The 21,969-nt window shown below is 43.8% G+C and overlaps 1 protein-coding gene across 4 annotated transcripts; it reads right to left on the bottom strand.

The window, feature by feature from the left end:
• Window positions 1-2,503: 2,503 nt before the first annotated feature.
• On the bottom strand, window positions 2,504-8,298 carry LOC121635120 (structural maintenance of chromosomes protein 5-like). 4 transcript variants are annotated; one of them, XM_041978187.1, is made up of 8 exons: window positions 8,283-8,298; window positions 7,536-7,958; window positions 4,258-4,318; window positions 4,115-4,165; window positions 3,991-4,035; window positions 3,842-3,906; window positions 3,660-3,759; window positions 2,504-3,375 (listed from the first exon to the last, which is right to left on the bottom strand). In XM_041978187.1, exons 4-8 carry the CDS (start codon window positions 4,121-4,123, stop codon window positions 3,076-3,078), a joined length of 519 nt encoding a protein of 172 aa, XP_041834121.1. In that variant the 5' UTR covers window positions 4,124-4,165; window positions 4,258-4,318; window positions 7,536-7,958; window positions 8,283-8,298; the 3' UTR covers window positions 2,504-3,075. The 4 variants fall into 4 exon arrangements, with proteins under 4 accessions (XP_041834121.1, XP_041834123.1, XP_041834122.1 ...); XM_041978189.1 differs by lacking the exon at window positions 8,283-8,298 and having other exon boundaries at window positions 7,536-7,607; window positions 7,762-7,972; XM_041978188.1 differs by lacking the exon at window positions 8,283-8,298 and having other exon boundaries at window positions 7,536-7,972.
• Between the last annotated feature and the right edge of the window lie 13,671 nt (window positions 8,299-21,969).

The following is a 21,969-nucleotide window of genomic DNA, read 5'->3' on the forward strand; positions in this document are numbered from 1 at the left end:
TTCTGGCCGGAACGCCCATAATGCATATGCAGTAGCTTCAGAAACGCAAAGTGGAGAGCGGCGCAGTTTTGCCAGGATAACTGACGCAGTTGCATGTTTGCGGCTTTGATAGATAAGCTTGGGCCGATTTTAGCGGAGCAAAGCCGTCTGCACCTGTTTTAGTACACGCAAAGCGTTAATAGATCAGGGCCTAAGTGTTTTCAAAATGCAGTGGTGCACAATCCACCACTTAAGTTAAAAGTTTGAAAACAGTTTGGTTGTGCAGAAATTAAAGTTAAGTTTGCTGCTGAAATGTTTTTATATAAATAATGTCTTCTAATTGTGATTTTAGTAAATCACATTGATTTCTCTGCTGGTGTTTAATTCCGTAAAAAAAACAAAAAAAACATGAATTATTTAACTGCTGTAAATAAAGTTATTTCATTCTTTCCTCCCTGATTAATATAATATTAATATACTATATACATATCGATCTGAAATCGGTCTGTCCAGCTCAGTGGACCTTCAGGAGACTGTATCTGGGTTTTCAGCTTTCTACGTGCATGTATGAGCACAGTATGGGCCGTGTACTCCATCTCGACATGACGCTGCAATGATAGTCTTACTTGTGTACACCTTTTTTAAAAATTCAATAACTGGACTGTACTTGGTCCGATTTTCTTTAAACTTGGATCACATGTAGATGGGTTCACAATGAATGATTGGTGCAAATCTGAGGACCCCAGCATCATGTATGACCGAGAATGACTGGCTGAAACCCACTGACCTCCAATGTTAAAGTATTACATGTGGGGAGCTTTTTAAACGTGTTATTTATTCATAAACTTGTATTTTGCCTTTTTCAAATGACTGCAAAATTTAATCATTCTAATTTTTTTTATCATTTAATTAATTCATTTAGCTGTTACTATTTATAGTTTTTACCTCATTTCTTCTTGTGTCCACAGTGAGACAGAAGTCTGGAAAAAATTAAACAAATTTATTAAAAACTAACAACAAACAGAACTTTTTAAGCAAACACACATCTAAGAACTAATCCAATTGAACTAAACTAAATATCTGATAACTAATGACAAACACAAATGAACCAATTTAAAAATAAACAAATACAATAAACAAATCAATGAACTATTTACAACATTGGTTTTGACCTCATCTCTTTTTGTCTGGAGCTCAAAGGGCGTCAGCTCCATGTGTGTTTCTTTCAGGTGCCGATCCAGCCTCGTCTGCTGGTACGTGCAGCCAGTGACAGGGCAACCGGCGTAGTTCACGAGCAGCTTACGCTCCTCCTTATTTTGGACGAGGTGACTATGTGCCAAATGCTTACTAATGTGCAGAAAACGTTGGGCGCATAAAGGACACGAAAAAATTCTGAAAGACACAGTTGAAAATAATTAATTCATGTAAAACAAATACACTAATACATGTTATTATATATTTTAATATAGTAATAATTTATTCTGTGTAATTACTACTATATTATGAAAAACATTAGTAATATATATATATATATAACAGATAACAATCACACATATTAATAAGTAAACATTATCAGAAACAGCACACCAAACTCCAGCACGTTTACAGCTGCTCCCCCACCTGTTATTTTATCCCCCCCCGCGAGTTTTCTCTGCAGAAACACGGTGCAAACACGTTAAAAACACGGTTCAAACCCAACGGGACATAGATCCTCATAAAACTATTATAAGCTCTTTATTAAGGCAAAATTATACACTTTGCACGCTGCAAAGCTGCACAACTCAACTCCGCGTGTCATTCCCTTTAAGGGGGATTTAAATGGCTTTTTTTCCTCCTCACCATTTTGCTATGCTTTTCTCGAATAATGAAGTACAAGTGGACATAAACTTACTTTTTCCTCTCTTTGACTTTTTCAAAGGTGTGATGAATGATCCTACACTCTCCGCGATCAGCACCTTACTGAACAAAACACACACAGGCAGGACCAACGGGTCCCTGCTCAACCAATCAGAAGGAAAGCACAGCCCTAGCAACCAATCAGATTGCCAGGGGCCCCGCGTGTCCAGTGCATGCACTACAGCTGATTTACATAAACATCCTGCAGGTGTTCTCCTTGTGGCTGCCAGATCTGTATTTCTGCCAGATTCGTATTTTTGTCGACTGCGCATGCGCATCGCGGCGGCCATCTTGGACGCTGAAATACGGCAACACCGTCTAGTCAAATCTGTGTGGTAGACGCTTTTTAGCTTATGGTGAACAACTTTTTGGTAGACGCTTTTTAGCTTATGGTGAACAACTTTTTTCGCTTTTGTTGTCGCTGCCCGAGCTGTACTGCACATATTGTGTCTGTGAGGTGCACGTAATCTATATATATATATATATATATATATATATATATATATATATATTTATTATTACTGTGCCCACACTGTAATTGTCTGGCACATGTAGGAATTTGTTTATGGATGTGCGCACCCTGTTTCATGTTAAGGTTCCTTTAAGATTAAGGGCTATAACATTTGGGCTCGAACATTAACCCACAAAAACCCTATTTATTTGAAATGAAGAGGATTTACATAAGTGTAGAATTTAATCAAACAATACACTATAGTGACTGATGACCTTAAATATTGTTGTCAAATAATAACATAATGGCATTCCAAAGGTAACAACACAGGTCACACTGGAGGAGAACATCAGTGAAATAAATCAAAGGATATTTCTACTGACTCACACATAATAAAATTTTGTCAATATGGTGAGAAAATAACAGCTAAGTACAAATCCTGATCCTGTATAACATGCAGAAAACTATGTACTGCACATTAAGATTTTCAATATTTAAGGGATACAGCAAATTGAAGTGCATTTCAAAATTACAATAGTGTATAGATATTTGTGGAGAACTATGAACATTTCAGTATTACAAAAATGTGCAGATGTTTGAATAAAGATTTTTATTGATGCTACACGTTGACAAATGAATTGAATTTCACAATAAGAAATTTACACCTAGCTTAACAGAAAACTATTTACACAGTAGCACAAAAGCAAGCGTCTATCCTCTAAGGAGAGGGGGTGGAGGTTGTGACCTCATTATGTATCCATATTTGTGTAAGCGTTTGCACAGAACGCATTTACTTTAAGTTTTTTTTCGTCCCCACACTCCTCGAAGAATTTTTCCATATCCTCCATCTCTTCAAAAATAAACAAAAAGTGATCCCTCAATTCGTCCCTGTCTTCACTGTCACTGGCCTCCAAGCCCTCACGCACAGCACTCTGATGACTTGGGCTCATGCGCAGAAAGGCTGGCTCTTGAAAATCCCCCTTGAGGCTGCTGTGGTTGTCCCGAAGCCACTGCAGTGCTGGTTTGAGGTCCCTAATGAAGGGGTGCTCCTTGAAGAACCAATAACAAAAAAGATTAACAGCAGCATGAATAACCTAATTAGTATTATGTTAAATGTGTTAATTATTATTTAGTACACTTTGCATAGTGCCGCATACTATGACCTTACACATGACTGATGAGCAGCAATTTTTGCTGAAACTTATTTCAACTTAAAAGGATGAGGCATCCTAATATAAAAGGAGTATCACTAAAGTTTTTCATGGCTGGATCAGATGTCCTCTTTTTTCAAAACAGAATATGCTCACCCTGTATCTATACACATCACAATTACCTGGGTTGTCCTACTGCGAGGCAGTCTAACTACTGGCGTCAACCTTCCCTCCAGCAAGGCCTTCGACTCCTCCGTCCAGAAAGCGAATCGATGTCCATGCCTTAGTAATAGTCCCAAAATCTTAACACAGTTGTAGAACATTAATTGTGGACAAATGCCAACATGATTAGAGGGCAACATACCCTTCAATGCAGAACCTCTCCATCAATTGAACACACCACCACCTGCGGATGGCTGGCATGTCACTCTGCAAAGTACATGTATTGTTACAAAACAGAAAAGTAAGCATGTAACTTAGTAAAGTGACATTACTGCGAATTAAAAAGCTTACTTCTGTAAAGTCAAATGGTGTGTCCGTGCAAATGCTGAGGGCAGACTGAAAAATACAGGTAGTGGATGCAAGAAATTAAAAAGTGCATTTTCTACACAATTCAATTTGAATTTCATTCATTTACCATAAGCATGAAGACGCCACAGGGGTTGGAGTTTGTTTGCACAGGAAAGTTCTGTAAAACACAATATATTCCTGATATTCATACCATACCATATCTATATTTTGATTCAATATTAACATTACGTGTCGCATTGAAGCATTTACCTCAAAATCACTCCCAGTCTTTTCTTTCCAACCTCCATTGCTGATGCTGTTTGCCACTTGTCTAATATAAACATAAAAAACAAAGTCAAACAAGTGGATAACATAACAGGTTTATAAAAAAAAAAGTCAATTACCACATAATCCCACAGAACAGTGCCTAACCTGAAGATGGAAGCCACAGAACAGGGCCTAACCTGAAGATGGAAGCCACAGAACGGGGCTCCATGAACTGAATAAATAACAGCTTGAACAGCATGCCATAACCTGGACTGTCCAAAGAACAGGCCCAACTATTTTTTCTGTTTTCAACCTAAATATAGCCTGGTATGCTTCATCTCCGAAGCCACCTGGAAGAAGGGAATCCAGAAATAAAATCTCCTTCTTTAATGGTAGCAACGCCTGTAACAAACATTTACACAACATTGTAATAATTACATCACTTAAATATTAACAGACAAAATGCAATGTCTCTGAAACCATTGGCTGTACTCAACACATAGCATGTAGTGATCTGCCCGATCCTGCTGTCTGCTCCATGACGGAAACAAGACGGCATCCAATGAAGCCACATTGTCCTAATGTTATTGGAATAAATGCATTTCAGTTCTAATTTCTTGTAGTTGTACACGAATTGCAAACTTTATCAAGAAAGAAAACCCCAAAACTAACCGGCAGGCCAAGCAGGAGATTTCCTGTGTCTTTCCATGTTGGAACCACAAACATGTCCACAATGTGGACATTTTTACCCTGTAAGGAGATAAGTATCATTCTATAGATTAAATGACCCAAGACTTAAAAGGAATACTTCACCCTCAGGATGATTTGCCTTCATTTTCTAGCCACCCTCATGCTGATTAACACTCTGGAACATTTTTTTTTTTATATTAATCGTGCAGCCGGAGATGTAGGGAGGCTTTCGTTCTGCATACATTCCTTTACAGTGATGTTGTACGGTGCCCGGGGAAAAAGTTCCATAAAAACTTGTCAATATTCCTCGATACTGCTGGTTCATAGTAAACCAAGTGTCCTGAGTGGGTAGCATCCATAATCGACTGAAAATAACATAATTTAATATATTTTTAGAGCCCAAACCGTAGCATGTTGTACTTCCTGGATACGCGAGTAGTATGGAGTATGGAGAAATATTGCCAAGTTTTTATGTCCCTTTTCGAACAGGTGCCATTCAACATCAGTGTGCAGAAGTCTATGCAGAACGAAAACCTCCCCATATCTTTGGCTGCATGATATCAAAAAAGTGTTCCAGAGTGTTAATTAGCATTAGGCTGACAAGAAAATAAAGGCACGTCATCCTGAGGCTGAAGTATTCCTTTAAGTTATTTGTAATTAAAAAAAAGAACATTACATGTCTCTGAGCAGCCTCGAAAATAATCTTCAGGCAGGCATTTCCAATCTTAAGAATGTAAAAAATGAAGTTAGATATCCATGGTAGCTTAAATATTATGTAAATCAACAACATTTATTACTCACTTGAGAGTCCATCCACTGATTTTTTCCAAGAGACATAAATTCTTCACGGGTCAGGCACACAGTTCCATCTTTTATGATGAGCTCATTGGCTGGACGGGCCTTGTCCAGGACGTATTCCAGCTGAAAAACAACTTTATTCAGTGACAACTAAACCAAACAAATTGGCAATCAAATCTCATGTGGATTAAAAACCAAATCAAATCGGATTAAACTTGCCAATTCATGCTGAAGAGGACCCAATGTTTTTCTCCATTTTGGTCCACTGAAGGAGTAGAGGTGGCCATCTGCTTCTTCAGTGGGGTGGTACTGGTGGTCGTGGTGGAATGTCGCAATGGAGGGTTCCTGATCTGGGAGTCACAAATGTAGGTCAGTTACACAGATTAGAATTGGGATGGGATTGCAGCAATTTCCATGACTAAAACGAGAACTGTGTAAAGCTTGGAGACACTTACTCTCCAGACTGTAGTACGGCCTTAGCCGTGACACATTCTGCCTCTTTTTACTTCCATCACTTTTTAAGACAGTGGCAACACCTTTTGGGGTCATCCCAACCACTACATATGGTCCCTCATGCCGTGGAGAGAGGCCTTTCAGGGACATCTTCCTTGGATCCTGTGAGATAAGGACCTTATCTCCTACCTTGATTCTGAAGGGTTTAACTTTTTTCTTTCTGGCCTCATATCCCTTCTTTTGCCTGTTTTGGGCTTGGCGAATATTGTTCAGCACCTAAAAATATAAAGAATTACATTTATCACTTCCATGCCAACCACAGTTAGTATTATGTGCCTCTTGAAATAATACTAACCTTCTCATTTAGCTCAATCACATTTGACACATTGGCACCAATGGTGTCCTCTGGGTTTCCCACTTCAAAATGGTCTCCCCTTTCGCAGGCGTTCAAAACCTCTGGGAGGCGTGGATGCCGGTGAAACATCAAAAAGAATGGCGAATACTTTGTGGATGCCTGTAATTAATTGAGTGGATATTGATCTTAACATGTTTCACAAAATGTAGTTATGACACATCAAACCTACAAATATGAGCCTTCACCTGCACAGCTGTGTTGATGCCATACACGACTGCAGGGAGGTGCAGGTCCCAATCATCATGCGCTTCATTTACATATTTTCTTAATGCTCGCTTTACATTTTGATTGGTTCTTTCGTCCTTCACGGTACAGATTTTGAAAAAAACAAACATTACTGCAATGTAAAAGTAGCCATCTAGTATACTTTGAATAAGGGATCAAAAATTACCTGGCCATTTGATTGGGGATGATATGCACTGGTCACTGAGTGCTTTATGTTGAGCATCTGGAATATGCTGTCATTTAGCTGTAAACAGGTCAGACACACACACACAACCATTTAAAAGAAACATAAAAACAATGTTCAAATTTTCTTAATGATGCAGCAATGTATAGTGTATATTGCATACTTATATTTATCATCGGTAAATAAGCCACTATACCTCATTCACAAACTCCCTGCCTTGGTCAGTGATAATTTTTCTGACCATACCATACATGTACATTTTCTGTACCAGGGCTGATGCCACCTCACTGGCGCTCTTTTCCTTTAGGGGCTCAGCCACCACCTACTTAGTGAATAGGTCTGTCATGGTCATCACATATTTGTGACCTCTGGGGGTTTCCATCAAGGGACCCACAAGGTCTAACCCCACAACCTCAAAGGGTTCATTGACCTAACATATGACAATAAGAAAAACAATTAAAAATCTTGTAAAATTCTGGGATTAATAATCAAACTTCCTGAAAGTCACAAAATTACCTTTATAGGATGCAAGGCTGGAACCTGGGTCTTAATGGGGTCATTCAGTTGACACTGATGGCAACATCTCACCTAAGATATGAGGTATGTCAATAAAGCAAAGTAAGATATTCTCTGACTTTGCCCACAAATTTATCATAATCCTTTATTTTCGCTGTTTGAAACAGGTTTTATGGAAATCCCCTTTTATCCCCTGAACTGTGGGAACCCTGGTTTGATGTTTTACCCAGTTAGCCACATCCTCCGTCAAGGTACTCCAATAGTACCCGGCCACAACCCGGTCTCTGGTGCCTCTTTCACCAAGGTGGTTCCCGGTACCCGGTGCGTTGTGGCACTCAGCCAACACTGCCCGCTTCTCCTCCTCAGACATGACCACCATGCGCATGTACTGTTTCTTCGGTCCTATATAAAACAACCGGCCGTCTATTAAAAGAAAAAAGAAAGAACTTATTAAGGCCGTCTATCTTTTTTTTTTTTTTTTTAAACGTATCTCCTTGAATGAAGAAACCAGTTATTGTTCACTTCTTATACTCAAGCAATCATCACATACTAGCTAACTTTATATGAGACCGTTGTTAAATCATTGCATCCCTAACTAAATATACATAAAGTTTAGTTGGAACTTTGAAACATACAAACCCGTTGGTAATTCCATACATATTACATTTTTTTAACTTCACATCTCAGGACCAAAATATAACAAGTGCATAACCTGTTTGCAGCTAACTGTTAGCTTAAGGTACAAACCTTTCATTAAAAAGTTCTCAACAACACGCCGAATGTCGGCTTTTTCTGTTGGACCCAAGCTGGGATGAAACACGCCATCAGCCATGAAGGCTTGAACATTGTTGAAGAAGACAAATCCCCTCATCGCGAAGCTGCAAAAAGAGGCAAAAAAAGTTGTTCACCATAAGCTAAAAAGCGTCTACCACACAGATTTGACTAGACGGTGTTGCCGTATTTCAGCGTCCAAGATGGCCGCCGCGATGCGCATGCGCATGCGCAGTCGACAAAAATACGAATCTGGCAGAAATACAGATCTGGCAGCCACACTCCTGACCCAGAGGTACATATGAGTTGACAAAATGTCATCTCACTATGAAAAAAGTATCAAGGATGCACCCAAATTAAAGTGTAAAGGATGAATGAACTTATTGATAAATAAATTAATTAAATAATTAATAAATTAATAAATAAGTGGATGGTCTCTTCATTAGGCTGAGAGGAAGCTGATATAAACAAGACCACTATATACGTGTAAGACTGGAATATTGGGTGTCATTTCAAGTTTGAGTACGGCGGCATTACGTGGTCATTTCTGAACGGATCGAGCTGAACTTGGTGTGACAAACTCAGTGGAGCTTGAGGAAGATGTGTGATTTTTTTTCAAAATTTTCTGACCAGCGGTTAGGCCGTTAGCTCTAGTTGGTCGATCGCGTATCAGCAGCTGACAGAGCTTACTCTAGACGAGACAGGAGCGCTGTGCTGCGGGTAGAAGGCAGAGGAACGCCATGCTGAAGTCGACCGCATTTAGAGGCCATAGCGCAGGCATTTTGAAGTATCTTATTCTCAGCATTTTTATAGTTAGACTTAATTAAAATGACATAGATTAGGATAATTCTGGGATACAGTTTGACCAGACTGCAACTTGCTTAGAGTAGTGAATTTTAGACTCCATGTATAGACAGGTTGATTTAAGGCTGACAGAGATTTTACCATATAAGGTGCTTAAGGTCTTGGGTGCCCTGAAGACTGGACTTAGCACAATACCATGTGTGTAGACATATGTCTTTTGACAGGATTGGTTACTTCAGGACTTCAGGAATGTCTTTGAAATGTATATAAGGATGCCTTACTCATGTTTTCAGGGGGATTCTCAAAATTGGCCAGGGACCTCACAGAGATGCCTATCTGTTTAAGATGTCACTTTTTGTAATAAACCATCATTTTTTATGCATCAAGCTGATGTCCGGAGCTCTTCTTTTTACCTGAAAGTATTGTAATTTTGGTTATTGGTTGGAGGACCGTGATTATTATTTGCATGTTTTTGGTTCCTACCCACCCCTTGTTTTAGGGGGAGTGTAAAAAGAGGAGCTCGAGAAGTGTGGTTGCGACGTGAGCGATACGAGGCTGGTTGTGCGTTGCTGTTCTGCCGTTTGGCTTTAATAAAGATACATAAAACACCTCCAATTTAGCCCGCCTTAATCCACAGCCTTCGGAGACTGAAGTCCACGCTACCGACGAGAAGAAAGAAGGGTCACAGACTGGTGGCAGCGGTGTTTCCCTCATCTTTGGGAGTAGCCAAGGCAGTCAACTAACAACGGCAGTGAGAAACTTCTGCTACTAACTACGGGTGTGGTCTGTGAGTTGCACGTTTCCAAGAGGGGTGTTACGCAAGCTGATTATTGCTGCCAGCTGAGACCAATCCCCTCTGAAAACCTCTACCCTTGGTGCCTGACTGGGATTGGTTAGAATGGACACACTGCCGCCTTCTCCCTTCCTGTTGGATCCTGTGGGTCCAATCACAGCTCCAGAAGGCGCTCTCCAGGAAATAAAGCCTGAAGCCACATCTCATTCATCGGGCAACTGTGTGACACAGACAGTTTTCTCCTGGCCTTTAGAACTGCGGTGTTTTGGTGATTCTGTGTCTTGATTTCGGGTTGTGTGATTCACGGTGGTTAGTATTTGTACAGTTAGACATAAGACCTTTGATCGTGTTTGGACTTTTGGTTTGTTCTTGGATAGCTGACGGTTAGTCGTGATACTTTTGTGTTAATTGTTAAATATCAAGCCCTTTTGGCTTTGCTTTCAGTTGTTTGTTTTTCTAATTAGTAAATCATGGCATTGTTTTAGTTTTACTTAGTTGTAAAGAGTAGTTTACGCTGAAATAGTTAATTTATCAGAACCTATTTTGTTTATTGGAACTGCTACCTCACTTTATTAGCCTAGTAGGCCAGTTTATTTTTCACATGTTAGATATTCTTGGTTTTGTTTTCAGACTGGCTGGTTTTGTTTTAGTTAGTAATGGTTTTGTTGTGTTCTTTCGTTTAAGCAGTTTTGCTACCCCCAGCGTTTGTCATTTGCCACCAGTCATTCATGTTCCAATTTCCGGTTATCACAATAAAAGTACTTGCTTCCATTTTAACATCTGTCCGCAGTGCTTTCTTTTGTTACGCCTTCTTCATACCCCGAAAGTTGGGTCGTAACAAGGGGCCTCGTCACGTTACAGACATTTGCAACAGCAGGAAAGCAGTCTGTGCTGTTACTTCACCGTTAAGTTGGACAGTAGTATTTCTATTTTTTTCTCACGATGTTGCAGCAGCCACAGGATAACGCCGTCATCTTGCCAGACGTGCACCGCGATTCTACAAAAACTGTGGTGCATTACCGAGTGGAATTGCCTCCGTGTTTCCACGGTGATGGTAGGGATAAGGAAAGTTTCTCTCTGTGGAAAACAAGACTGGAACTGGCAGTGAATGCATGTGCAGATACATAGCAACTTGATATTACCACGATTCTTCCCACCCATCTTGGATGCACTCACTTACTGGTTGTCTTTAGCACCGGATGTGAAGCAGGACTATGACAAGTGTGTAGAAAAACTAAGCGACGTCTTTGGGAGGAAACAATTTTTGCTTCACTTTAAGACCTTTGTCAATGCCAGGCAGCGGTTGCCCAAGGAACCACTGGAAGTTTATGCTGCAGAAATTACAAGACTGGTGTTGGAGGCATTTCCAAATAATGGTGATGCAGCTATTACAATGGAACGCTTTCGCCGTTTTGTTGCTGGGTTGGATCCCATTCTTCAAGCAAAATGTCATGAACATGGTGCAGCTACGCTGGAGGACGCCTTGGCTCTAGCATGTAAATGTGAGCGTGCCCAGGAAGCACTGAAACTTCTCCCTCCACCTCTGTCTTCACCTGCTCTGACGTCACACTCTGCTTCCCCGCTTGCAAGTGATGACACACTGACGGCTATGGTGTCCACCACACAGGACAAATCTCATGCTGACCCGTCTGCAGGACTGCTCAGTGCTGTCAGCCAGCTTTTTAAGGACGTTCAGAATCTCAGGCATGAGCTTTCTCAGCTGAAACTCCAGTGTGCCCACACCCCTCGACACAGGTCTGCTGATTTGGGAACATACACATATACCGTGCAGAGGACCTACGTGGCGAACGTGGTCGGGACAGATATCGCCGCTATCCATCTTCATCACCTGACCGGAGCGCCTACTATTCTACGTTCAACCGGCTGGGTTCCATCTCCAGCGGGGTTATTCTCCTCGCAACCGCAACAGGCGTTTTTCACCTAGTTCATCCTCTCCTCCTTCTCACCATGGCCAACCATCTGCTGGCAGTCGGGAGCGCTTCAGACAGCACAGCCCGGAGAGACGCCGCTCACCCGACCGTCCCAGTGCGAGGTCTCCATACAGCCATGACTCGTACAGACACCCCCCCTACTCTGCTGCTCATGACTCAGGTGGACCTAGACATGACCTTTACTTCTCGGATTTGACTAAAGACAGACACGCCCACCACAGAGACGGCTACCATGTGAGCTTTACTGACGAATGCCAGGATCGGGGAAACGAATGGTAGCAGGTACGGAGGGCCACGTGTCTGCTTCTACTGTTGAGGCCCATGCACGGGTAACATCACCCGCATGCAGCACACCCACACGCCATGTGTTAGCTGTTATTGAGAACGTTGCTACTAAAGTCTATCTAGACACAGGCTCAGATATTTCACTGATTAGTGAAGCTTTCAGGATGTCCATTCCCTCCTTGCACACAAAGCCAATGCAGCGTGCTCAATTTTTCCCCAGAGCTATGACAGGCGATTATCTGGACAACCTAGGTTCCCTTCCTATTTCTATTAGGATAGGTAGTGATGTTTTCACCCACACGGTGCAGGTTGTCAGAAATGTCACACAGCCAGTAATCTTAGGCTGGGACTTCCTGCTTTTACATCATGCCGTTTTAGATCTGAACGAAGGCACTATGAAGGTAGGGAATCGCACCAGTGTCCCTCTCCTGTCTGCTACTGACTCCTCCCCTTTGAGCTGTAATGCTGTTACCTTTAGCCCCAGTGGTAATTCCTGCGATGTCACAGATGACTGTTCTAGCTAAGGTTCAGCCCACTATTGGTGTGCCTAACCTGGAGATGGACTATACAGGTGCAGCCTAGCAGCCAAGGTTTGTTTGTGGCGCTCACGCTTGCTCAGGTTCGGGCAGGTGTGGCCTATGTTAGGGTTATGAATCCTACTAACACTGATCTCCAAGTCCCTTCTGACACACAATTAGGGGATTTTCATCCACTTGGTACGGAGGGAGACAGTGACTATTGTATAGTGGAGACTAATGTAGCCACTGTGGGGAGTACGACTGTACCCCCTCCACCACGACCAGTAAAAGATGTTGCTATTGATCACTCTGTACTCACGGACGAACAAAGACAGCAACTGGAAGCTCTGTTGTTATCGTATAGTGACGTCTTTAGTGCTCATGACCAAGACTACGGGCGTACAGATGTAGTCACACACAATATCAGAACGGGTTCTGCTCCACCCATCAAACAAAGAGCTTACAGAACCTCACCTCACGTCCGAGCAGAAATAGATAGACAGGTGCAGCAGCTCCTCTCTCAGGACATCATTGAGGAGAGTAGCAGCCCCTGTTCTTCTCCTGTTGTCCTTGTTAGGAAAAAAGACGACAGCTACCGATTCTGCGTTGACTATAGGAAGGTAAATGTAGCGACTGTGAAAGACTCATATCCCCTCCCACGTCCTGCCGATGCCCTGGACAGCCTGTCTGGCGCGTGCTGGTTCAGCACAATGGACTTATCCAGCAGCTACTGGCAGGTCGAGCTTGACCCACTGGACTGGGAAAAGTCAGCATTTACCACTGGCAGTGGCCTGTACCAGTTCAAGGTCATGCCAATGGGGTTGACAAATGCCCCGCCAACCTTTCAGAGACTGTTGGAGCTGGTGCTCCATGGCTTGCACTGGAGAGACTGTTTGATTTACCTGGATGACATCCTCGTCTTCAGTCGGTCCTTCACTGATCATCTTCAGAGCCTCTGTGAGGTGTTTAGCAGATTTCGTGCAGCCGGTCTCAAGCTAAAGGCCAGAAAGTGCCAGCTGGCACAGACACAAGTAACTTTCCTTGGACATGTGGTTTCCGGCCAGGGTCTTCAGCCAGATGCGAAGAATCTGGAGAAAGTGCGTGGGTGGCCCACTCTCAGGACGGCCACGGAGGTGAGAGCATTTCTTGGACTGTGCTCCTATTATCGTAAGTTTGTTAAGAACTTTTCTGTCATTGCTGCTCCTCTACATGCTCTCACACACAAGGGGGCTGTATTCACATGGACTGTTGAATGTGAAGATACATTTCTGTCACTGAAACATGCCCTCACAAATCCGCCAGTTGTGGCCCATCCCATCTTCACACAACCTTTTCTACGGTATACTGATGCATCACAGATGGGCATTGCTACAGTACTTGCACAGCGTCAGGACAATAGGGAACATGTTATTGTCTATGCTAGCCACTCCCTCAGTTCTTCTGAAAGGAAGGGGACTACCTTTGACCAGGAGCTTTGGGCAGTTGTTTGGTCTGTGAGACATTTTAAACATTTTCTCGCGGGCAGTTCATTCACAGTGATCACGGATCATAAGCCCCTCCTGAGTCTGAAGAAAACTGCTGTGGATAATGATCCTACAGGCAGGCGTAGCAGATGGATATTAGAACTGGGCGTATATGAGTTTAACCTCACACACAGAGAAGGTAAGCAACATGCTAATGCGGATGCCTTGTCTGGGTGTCTCAAGGCTGAGACCCATGACAAGGCTGTTCAGTGTGTCTTCTCTGTCAGCACCACCACAGACAGTTCCACCCCTGCCGACAGTGGCACCAGGGACAGTGACGCTGTCCCTCCTAAAATTAGCCACACGCTTTCAGTGGATCTGGACATGCTACAAGAACAACGTGAGGATGACTGTCTCTCAAAAGTTTTCACATGGATGAAGGACAATGCACGTAGGCCACCTATGGGTCAGCTGAAGAATTCTACTCCCGCACTTCGGAAATTGTAGCATGAGTTTCTCAAATTAGCCATCCGACAGGGAATCTTTTGCAGAACATTCAAGGCTAGTCCCCACTCTCCCACAACCTTTCAAGTTGTGTTGCCAGCAGCTCTCATTCCTACAGCGCTAACAGCTTTGCATGGTAATCAGTTCAGTGGTCATTTAAGCTCAGAGCGTACAATACTCAGAGCTAGACGTAACTGTTATTGGCCGTATATGGACCGTGATATTAACAAGTTTTGTGCTGAGTGCTTGCCATGCCAAAAACGGTCCTCTCCTACTCCTCATGAAAAGGCCCCACTGCAATTTATTCAGGCAGGGCGACCATTCCAGAGGGCTGCGGCAGATATCACTGAGCTACCTGTGACGTCACAAGGGCACAGGTACGTGTTGGTGGTTATGGACTATTTCACCCGTTATGTCAACCTCTTTCCTCTGAAAGACCAGCGTGCCAACACTGTGGCTAAGTGGATTTTCAAGGATTACATATAACAGCATGGGTTGCCAGAGTCTATTCACACAGACCAGGGACGGCAGTTTGAATCGGACCTCGTTAAGAATCTTTGTACTTTGCTGGGCATCGCTAAGACCCGCACTTCATCATATCATGCACAGTCAGATTGCATGGTTTAAAGACTGAATAGGACACTTAAAGATCAGCTGGCCAAGTACAGCGGTGGTGATTGGGGCCAGTACTTGCCACAGGTTGAACTTGCTTATAACTCGAGTGTTCATTCTAGTACTGGCTTTTCTCCTTTTTTTCTTGTTCATGGGAGAGAGCCTAACTTGCCCCTTCATGTTGTGTTAAACTGTGGTTCTGCAGTGACTACGCACACTCCAGGGATACCTGCAGCATACGCCTCAGATTTAGCCTCACGCTTGGCATATGCTTTTCAGGATGCAGCCCGCACCTCAGCCGTACACAAAAAACAGCAAAAGACTCAATATGACAAGAAGGGCTGGAAGGGCCCTTATGTGGTCCAGCACCGACTGAAGAGAGATGGATGTCCTGGTGTCACTTACAGGATCACGGATCCGCGGAACGTGGATGCACGCTCTTGGGTCGTGCATCATAATAGACTGAAAGCTTACAAAGGGACGTTTCCACCCCCTGCTGTTACTACGCAGGCGCCCCCATTGTCGGCTCAGTCTGACTCCCCTCTACCACTGTCGTCGGGTCTCACGGCTTTGTCAGGAGCTTTGCCTTTCTGTCCTCCTACTCCTCCATATGTACCTCCTGCAGCTGGGACACAGCCGGCACCTGTTCCTGTCAGGACTGCTGTCCCACGTGACCTCCCACTTCCCCCCCCCTCTTCCCATTCTACCTTCACCCAGGTTCGGGACCTCCCCTGACTCCAGTGGATCTCGGCCTCCGATCACATCTAGGCGTGGCCGTAGGGTTCGGCTACCCTGCAGATTTAATGACTATGTCTGTCAGTGATGACTCTGTTATGTGTATGCTTAGTCAGTGGTTGTTGTACTATTATGTTGTTGTGTATGTTCCGGCCATAGGCTATACATGTTTTGGGTTGTTTCCCTGTACAGTCTTAGTACTGTGTTACTATAGTGACATGGAGGTTCTTAATTTCCTGCCTTATTTTTCATTACATCAGGTTGTATGTTTACAATTATAGAAATGTGGACATTTCTTCTGCAGCAGGGAACAACTGTAATCTTGGTTATTGGTTGGAGGATTGTGATTATTATTTGCATGTTTTTGGTTCCTACCCACCCCTTGTTTTAGGGGGAGTGTAAAAAGAGGAGCTCGAGAAGTGTGGTTGTGACGTGAGCGACACGAGGCTGGTTGTACGTTGCTGTTCTGCCGTTTGGCTTAAATAAAGATACATAAAACACCTCCAATGTAGCCCGCCTTAATCCACAGCCTTCGCAGACTGAAGTCCACGCTACCGACGAGAAGAAAGAAGGGTTACAGTATTTTTGTCACATCATCTGCATCCACAAAATAAATGACAATTTCTCCACTGATTGAGCTGAAAACACCAGGATCTACTCCTGGGATGTTGGGGAACATGTGTAACCGTTTTCAGCGCTGTCCTGTGGAGCAAGGTGGAGAAAAACTCTGGAGGAAGTTTGCGACAGACAGACGGCCAGAACCGGCTCATTTCTTCACGGATCGAGCTGAAATCGGTGTGACAGACTCTTTCGATGTTGAGGAAAATGTGTGATTTTTTTCAAAAATTTTCTGACCAGTGGTTAGGCCGTTATGAGCCCGAACTGGTCGACCGCAGATCAGCAGATGACAGAGCGCACGCTGTTGGGTATTGCAGCGCTCTGCTGTGGGGAGAAGGCGGGGGAGACACGCGCGGTGCACAGAGGGCCATTACTGGGGCATTTCTCCACAGACTGAGCTGGAAATCACAGGATCTACTCATGGAGAGCTGTGAAAAGTGTGGAAAATGTGTTCCACGTATGTTGCACAAAGCATGGCTGAGATATAACCAGGAACTCATTGTGCCCCTGGTACTCCACAGTGAAAGACATACGCAAAGTCCCATTCGTGCCCCTGGTCCTCTAGAATTAAACATTAAAATGAATAAAAGTGAGTGGAAAAGTGCAATAAACACTGTTGTGTCTCTGGTAGAAGACAGTCCCAGTTGTGCCCCTGGTACTCCACAGTGAAACACTTTGAAAATATTGACTGTGTTCGTGCGTCTGGTACTCTAGAAAATAAAGTCTAAAAATGAGTAAAATAGAGAGAAGACATGAATACTTTATTGGGTCCCTTTTAGAACATATTTATTGTGCCCCTGGTACTCCACAGTGAAACACATACGCAAAGTCCCATTCGTGCCCCTGGTCCTCTAGAATTAAACATTAAAATGAATAAAAGTGAGTGGAAAAGTGCAATAAACACTGTTGTGTCTCTGGTAGAAGACAGTCCCAGTTGTGCCCCTGGTACTCCACAGTGAAACACTTTGAAAATATTGACTGTGTTCGTGCATCTGGTACTCTAGAAAATAAAGTCTAAAAATGAGTAAAATAGAGAGAAGACATGAATTGAATACTTTATTGGGTCCCTTTTAGAACATATTTATTGTGCCCCTGGTACTCCACAGTGAAACACTTAGAAGAATTTCGCTAAGTGTGTTCGTGCCCCTGGTACTCTATGAAAAAAGGTGTAAAAGCGAGTATAATTAAGTAAAAACATGAAATAAATATTTTATTGGGTCCCTGTTATAAGTAGTTATAAGTATATTCCACAGTGAAACACTTAGAAAATATTCACTAAGTGTGGTCGGGCCTATGGTTGAAACACACATACGTTGAACAATGTAGGCTTGACTCCACGATCCAGTGAAAAATCAAGTTTCTCAGATTTCCTTCAAAAAGGGGGATGAAAGGGGGTCACACAAAGAACATCTGGTGCAAATTTGAGCTCTCTAGCATCAAAAATAACCGAGCCAGACCAGATTGAATATAAGTGTACACGGCCAATACCTTAACATTGGACATCAGGTGGAGTTCGAGTACAGAGGCCAAAACTGGGTCAAACTTGGTCCTAGAGGGCTGAAACTCACTGGGTGGACTCATGTCTGTCCACTGAGTGTGTGATATCAATTTCAGCCTGATATCTTCAGAAATGACCGAGTTATAGCCTTTGTCCTTGAACTCAACCTGAGCCTCAATGTTATGGTAAGGTATTAGCCGTGTAAGCTGCTTTTCAAAACAGCATAACTCCCACAGACTTTGAGCTATCGCGCTGAAATTTGAATGAGGGGTTCCTGGGGGCCTCAGGAACATGCAGTTCTTCTGACTGCAGCCATTTTGTAAATGCTGCAACACCTGGCTGACTTGCCCTACCCACCTGAGAGGTGTCAAACCACTTTTCACTGGATTTATGGTTTTAATATAGACCTGTCTCTAACCTCGCTTTTATTTTTCAAAATTATTGAGAAAGTTGTATTTCACCAGCTTCATGACTTTTTAAATGAAAGTGGAAATCTTGATGAATTTCAGTCTGGCTTCCAACCTCATCACAGCCTTGAACAGCTCTGGTCAAAGTGTTAAATGACATTAGGTTGAATACTGATTCTGGTCAAGTATCAGTCCTGTTTCTGTTGGATCGCAGTGCTACGTTTGATACTGTAGATCACAGAATCCTGTTGCAGAGGCTGGAAAACTGGGTTGGACTTTCTGGAGCGGTCCTGAACTGGTTCAGGTCCTGTTTAGAAGGCCAGAGTTATTTTGTTAGGATCGGCAGTTCCACTTGAATCTGAAGGTGACCATGGCTTGTGGGGTCCTGCAGGGGTCAGTCCTAGGACCCTTTTCTGTTCTACATATGCTCCCTTTGGGTCAGTTATTACAGAACTTTAACATGAATTATTATTTATGCAGACGATTCCCAACTTTGTGTCTTTGTTACCAGATGACTGCAGCCCAACAGCCTTATTGTGTCAGTGTCTGGAGCAAATAAACACCTGGATGAGGGAGAATTTTCTACAAGTAAATGAAGACAAAAATGTGAACATACTGTTTGGTAGCAAAGAGAAGAGGGTCAGCATTGGCAAACACCTGGAGACTCGAGCTCTTAAAATCACCGACCAAGTTCGTAACCTTGGAGTGTTGATAGACTCAGACCTGACTTTCAGCAGCCACATCAAAGCTGTCACTAAGACAACTTTTTTTACCAGCTCAGAAACATCAACAGAATTAAAAGTTTAGTCTCCCAGAAAGACCAGGAGAAAATAACACATACATTCATCTCTAGTAGGCTGGATTACTGTAATGGTCTTTCAACAGGACTTCCTATCCAAAACACTGCTGCTGGAGTTTTAACCAGGACTGAGATCTGAACACATCACACCAGTTTTGAAATCTTTACACTGGCTTCCAGTCAGTCACAGAATAAATTTTAAAACCCTTCTGATTATTTACAAATCCCAGAATGGTTTAGGCCCAGAATACATCTGTGATATGCTCAGAGAATATAAACCTAGCAGAGCTCTTAGATCCAAAGACTCTGGTCAACCAGTCCAGACTAAATATGGAGAAGCAGCATTTAGCTGTTATGCTGCTAATAAGTGGAACAAACTACATTTGTTCCCTCAAGTTTGTGCAGAAAAACAGTAACGCTCAATCGCTCATGTATCTGAACAATATTCTCAGCACTCATATTAGTCATATGACACATCGTAGACATGCTCTCAGTTTGGAGCAAGTTCTCTCTGTTGCACTTCGTTTTTTTTGCCAACGGGAGTTTTTATAACATCAGTGAAGCACTGAGTCTGTTGGGCTGTGAGAACTGTCACTCTTGCACTGAAATGTTTGCTGTACACTTTTGTGGTGTTCCCACAAGTGCAACCAGACCTGTCCTGTCCAGCATCATAGCAAGCAAAATGATAATCTGGTTGCTGTATCGTGCTGAACAAATTTGCTCTGCCAAGGAGAGACATGTGGGTAAGGCTCCTCTTGATAATCTGATTCATTTATTTATTTACTTTGAATCACAGAGTCTATGTAATCTTGCTGGACCTGACCGGAGGGGACAGAAAACGATGGAAAATAGCAAAAAGATGCAAAAGGAAAAGAAGAAAGGAGACAAAAAAAAAAGACAAAAACATCACATTCAGAAGGAAACGACCCTTACACCTGTACATGAACACACCAGAAAATTTCCCACAACTTTTACAAAACACACACACACCTCCTCACCCCAACCCACACAGTATAAACACTCACACAGCATACAACCCTCCCAATCTCACTCCCCAGCCCCCTCTCCCTGCTGCCATGCCCTGTGGGAGACATCCCCGGCAGACCAGAGAACGGCGAGCCCCAGATCCGGCCCCCACCGCCATCGACAGCCGCCCCCTCCCAGATGCGGCCGACCAGGCATCCCCCAAGATCAGCAGCCCCTCATCAGCGCAGCCGCCCCGGTTTCCGGCCCCCAGGGCAACCACCTCCTCCTCTCCGCTCAAGACTGTTTGTGGTGAGTGTGTTTTTTGCAAGTAAAACTGGGGGGCAGTAACCATATTGTGCTGGGAGCAAGGTCATATTAGTAGTCCCGCCCTCCATGCACCACATGACACACCCCCCAGAAGTTGTTTGTTTTATAATCCTCTGAATCCCACTCAGCCCCCCTTCAAACCCCTACACCCCTCCTGCCCCCGGCCATACCCTGGGTCCCAGGGCGGCAACCAGACATCAGGGCATGCACCAACCCACACCATGGCAGCACATCCGGGCAGCCCCAGACCCCCGGCACATACGGACCCCACCACCTCAGAGGAAGGGGGGGACCACCTCCAGGCACCAGAGCCCAGAACCCCCGCCCAGCCCGCCCCGGAATAGCCCGGCCGCCCGGCCCAGGACCGACGCCCACCGACCCAGGCACCACCAATGGCCTCCCCCTGCCACGAGGCGACCCCAACCGCTGGCCCCCACAGCCCCTGACAGGGCCGGACCCAGAGCCACCCCCACTGCAGAGCAGCCCGGTCCCTCACCATGGGAAACCACAAAGAACCTGCAAACACCAGTCATTCCTGGTCATTTTCCAACCCCCAAAGCAACTAGGTCACAGTCCTCCACCTACACTAAGTGATGGAGCTAAGCACAGGGGACCAGAGGGAATGAGATTCAGCTAATGGTTCTTTGAGGAGGCAGACATTGTCTCACTACTGATGTCGTCAACTAAGAGATTCCCAAACTGCTGAATACACAGATTACTTTGTTTTCCAGTTCACAAGGATAGTTTTCTTTGCAATGCATAATGCTGTGCGTATAATGTGTGCAGAGTTAATTGCTATATTAATGTCACCCAAGTCACCTAGTAGACACAGTGCGGGGTTTGCAGGAATATTACATTAAAACCATGTTGACATGTCCACACATACCTGAAGCCAGAACCTGCGGACAGGTGTGCAGGACCACAAGGCATGGAGATAGTTGTCAGGTGTGTTTTCATTGCAGTGTGGGCAGATGTTTGATTGTGACAGACCCATCCCGAACATCCTTCGTCCTGTATTCATACATGTCAGCTGACGTCACAGACGCGTTCCACTGCGTTCGAATGCTTGCCGCCGCCATATTGAGTACCTGCACTGAGTACCTGAACCACACAGGGCGTCGGAGATGCTGTCAAAATGCTGTGCAGTTGGGTGTGACAAAAAGAAAGGAGACCGAGATATAGCTTTTTATCAATTACCAAAGGAAGAAGAATATCGTCAGAGATGGCTTTCAGCAATCAGGAGGGTTAACTGGACGCCGACTGCAAGTAGCCATCTGTTCAGTGTACATTTCATATTAGGTGAGTTTCAATGCAAGCTAGGAGAGCTAGCTTTAGCCAGCGGGGTTTGATGAACAGACTTTTTCAGAGAATTAAGTGATTAG

The sequence above is a fragment of the Melanotaenia boesemani genome, chromosome 23 (genome assembly GCF_017639745.1).
Source record: "Melanotaenia boesemani isolate fMelBoe1 chromosome 23, fMelBoe1.pri, whole genome shotgun sequence".
Lineage (NCBI taxonomy): Eukaryota > Metazoa > Chordata > Actinopteri > Atheriniformes > Melanotaeniidae > Melanotaenia > Melanotaenia boesemani.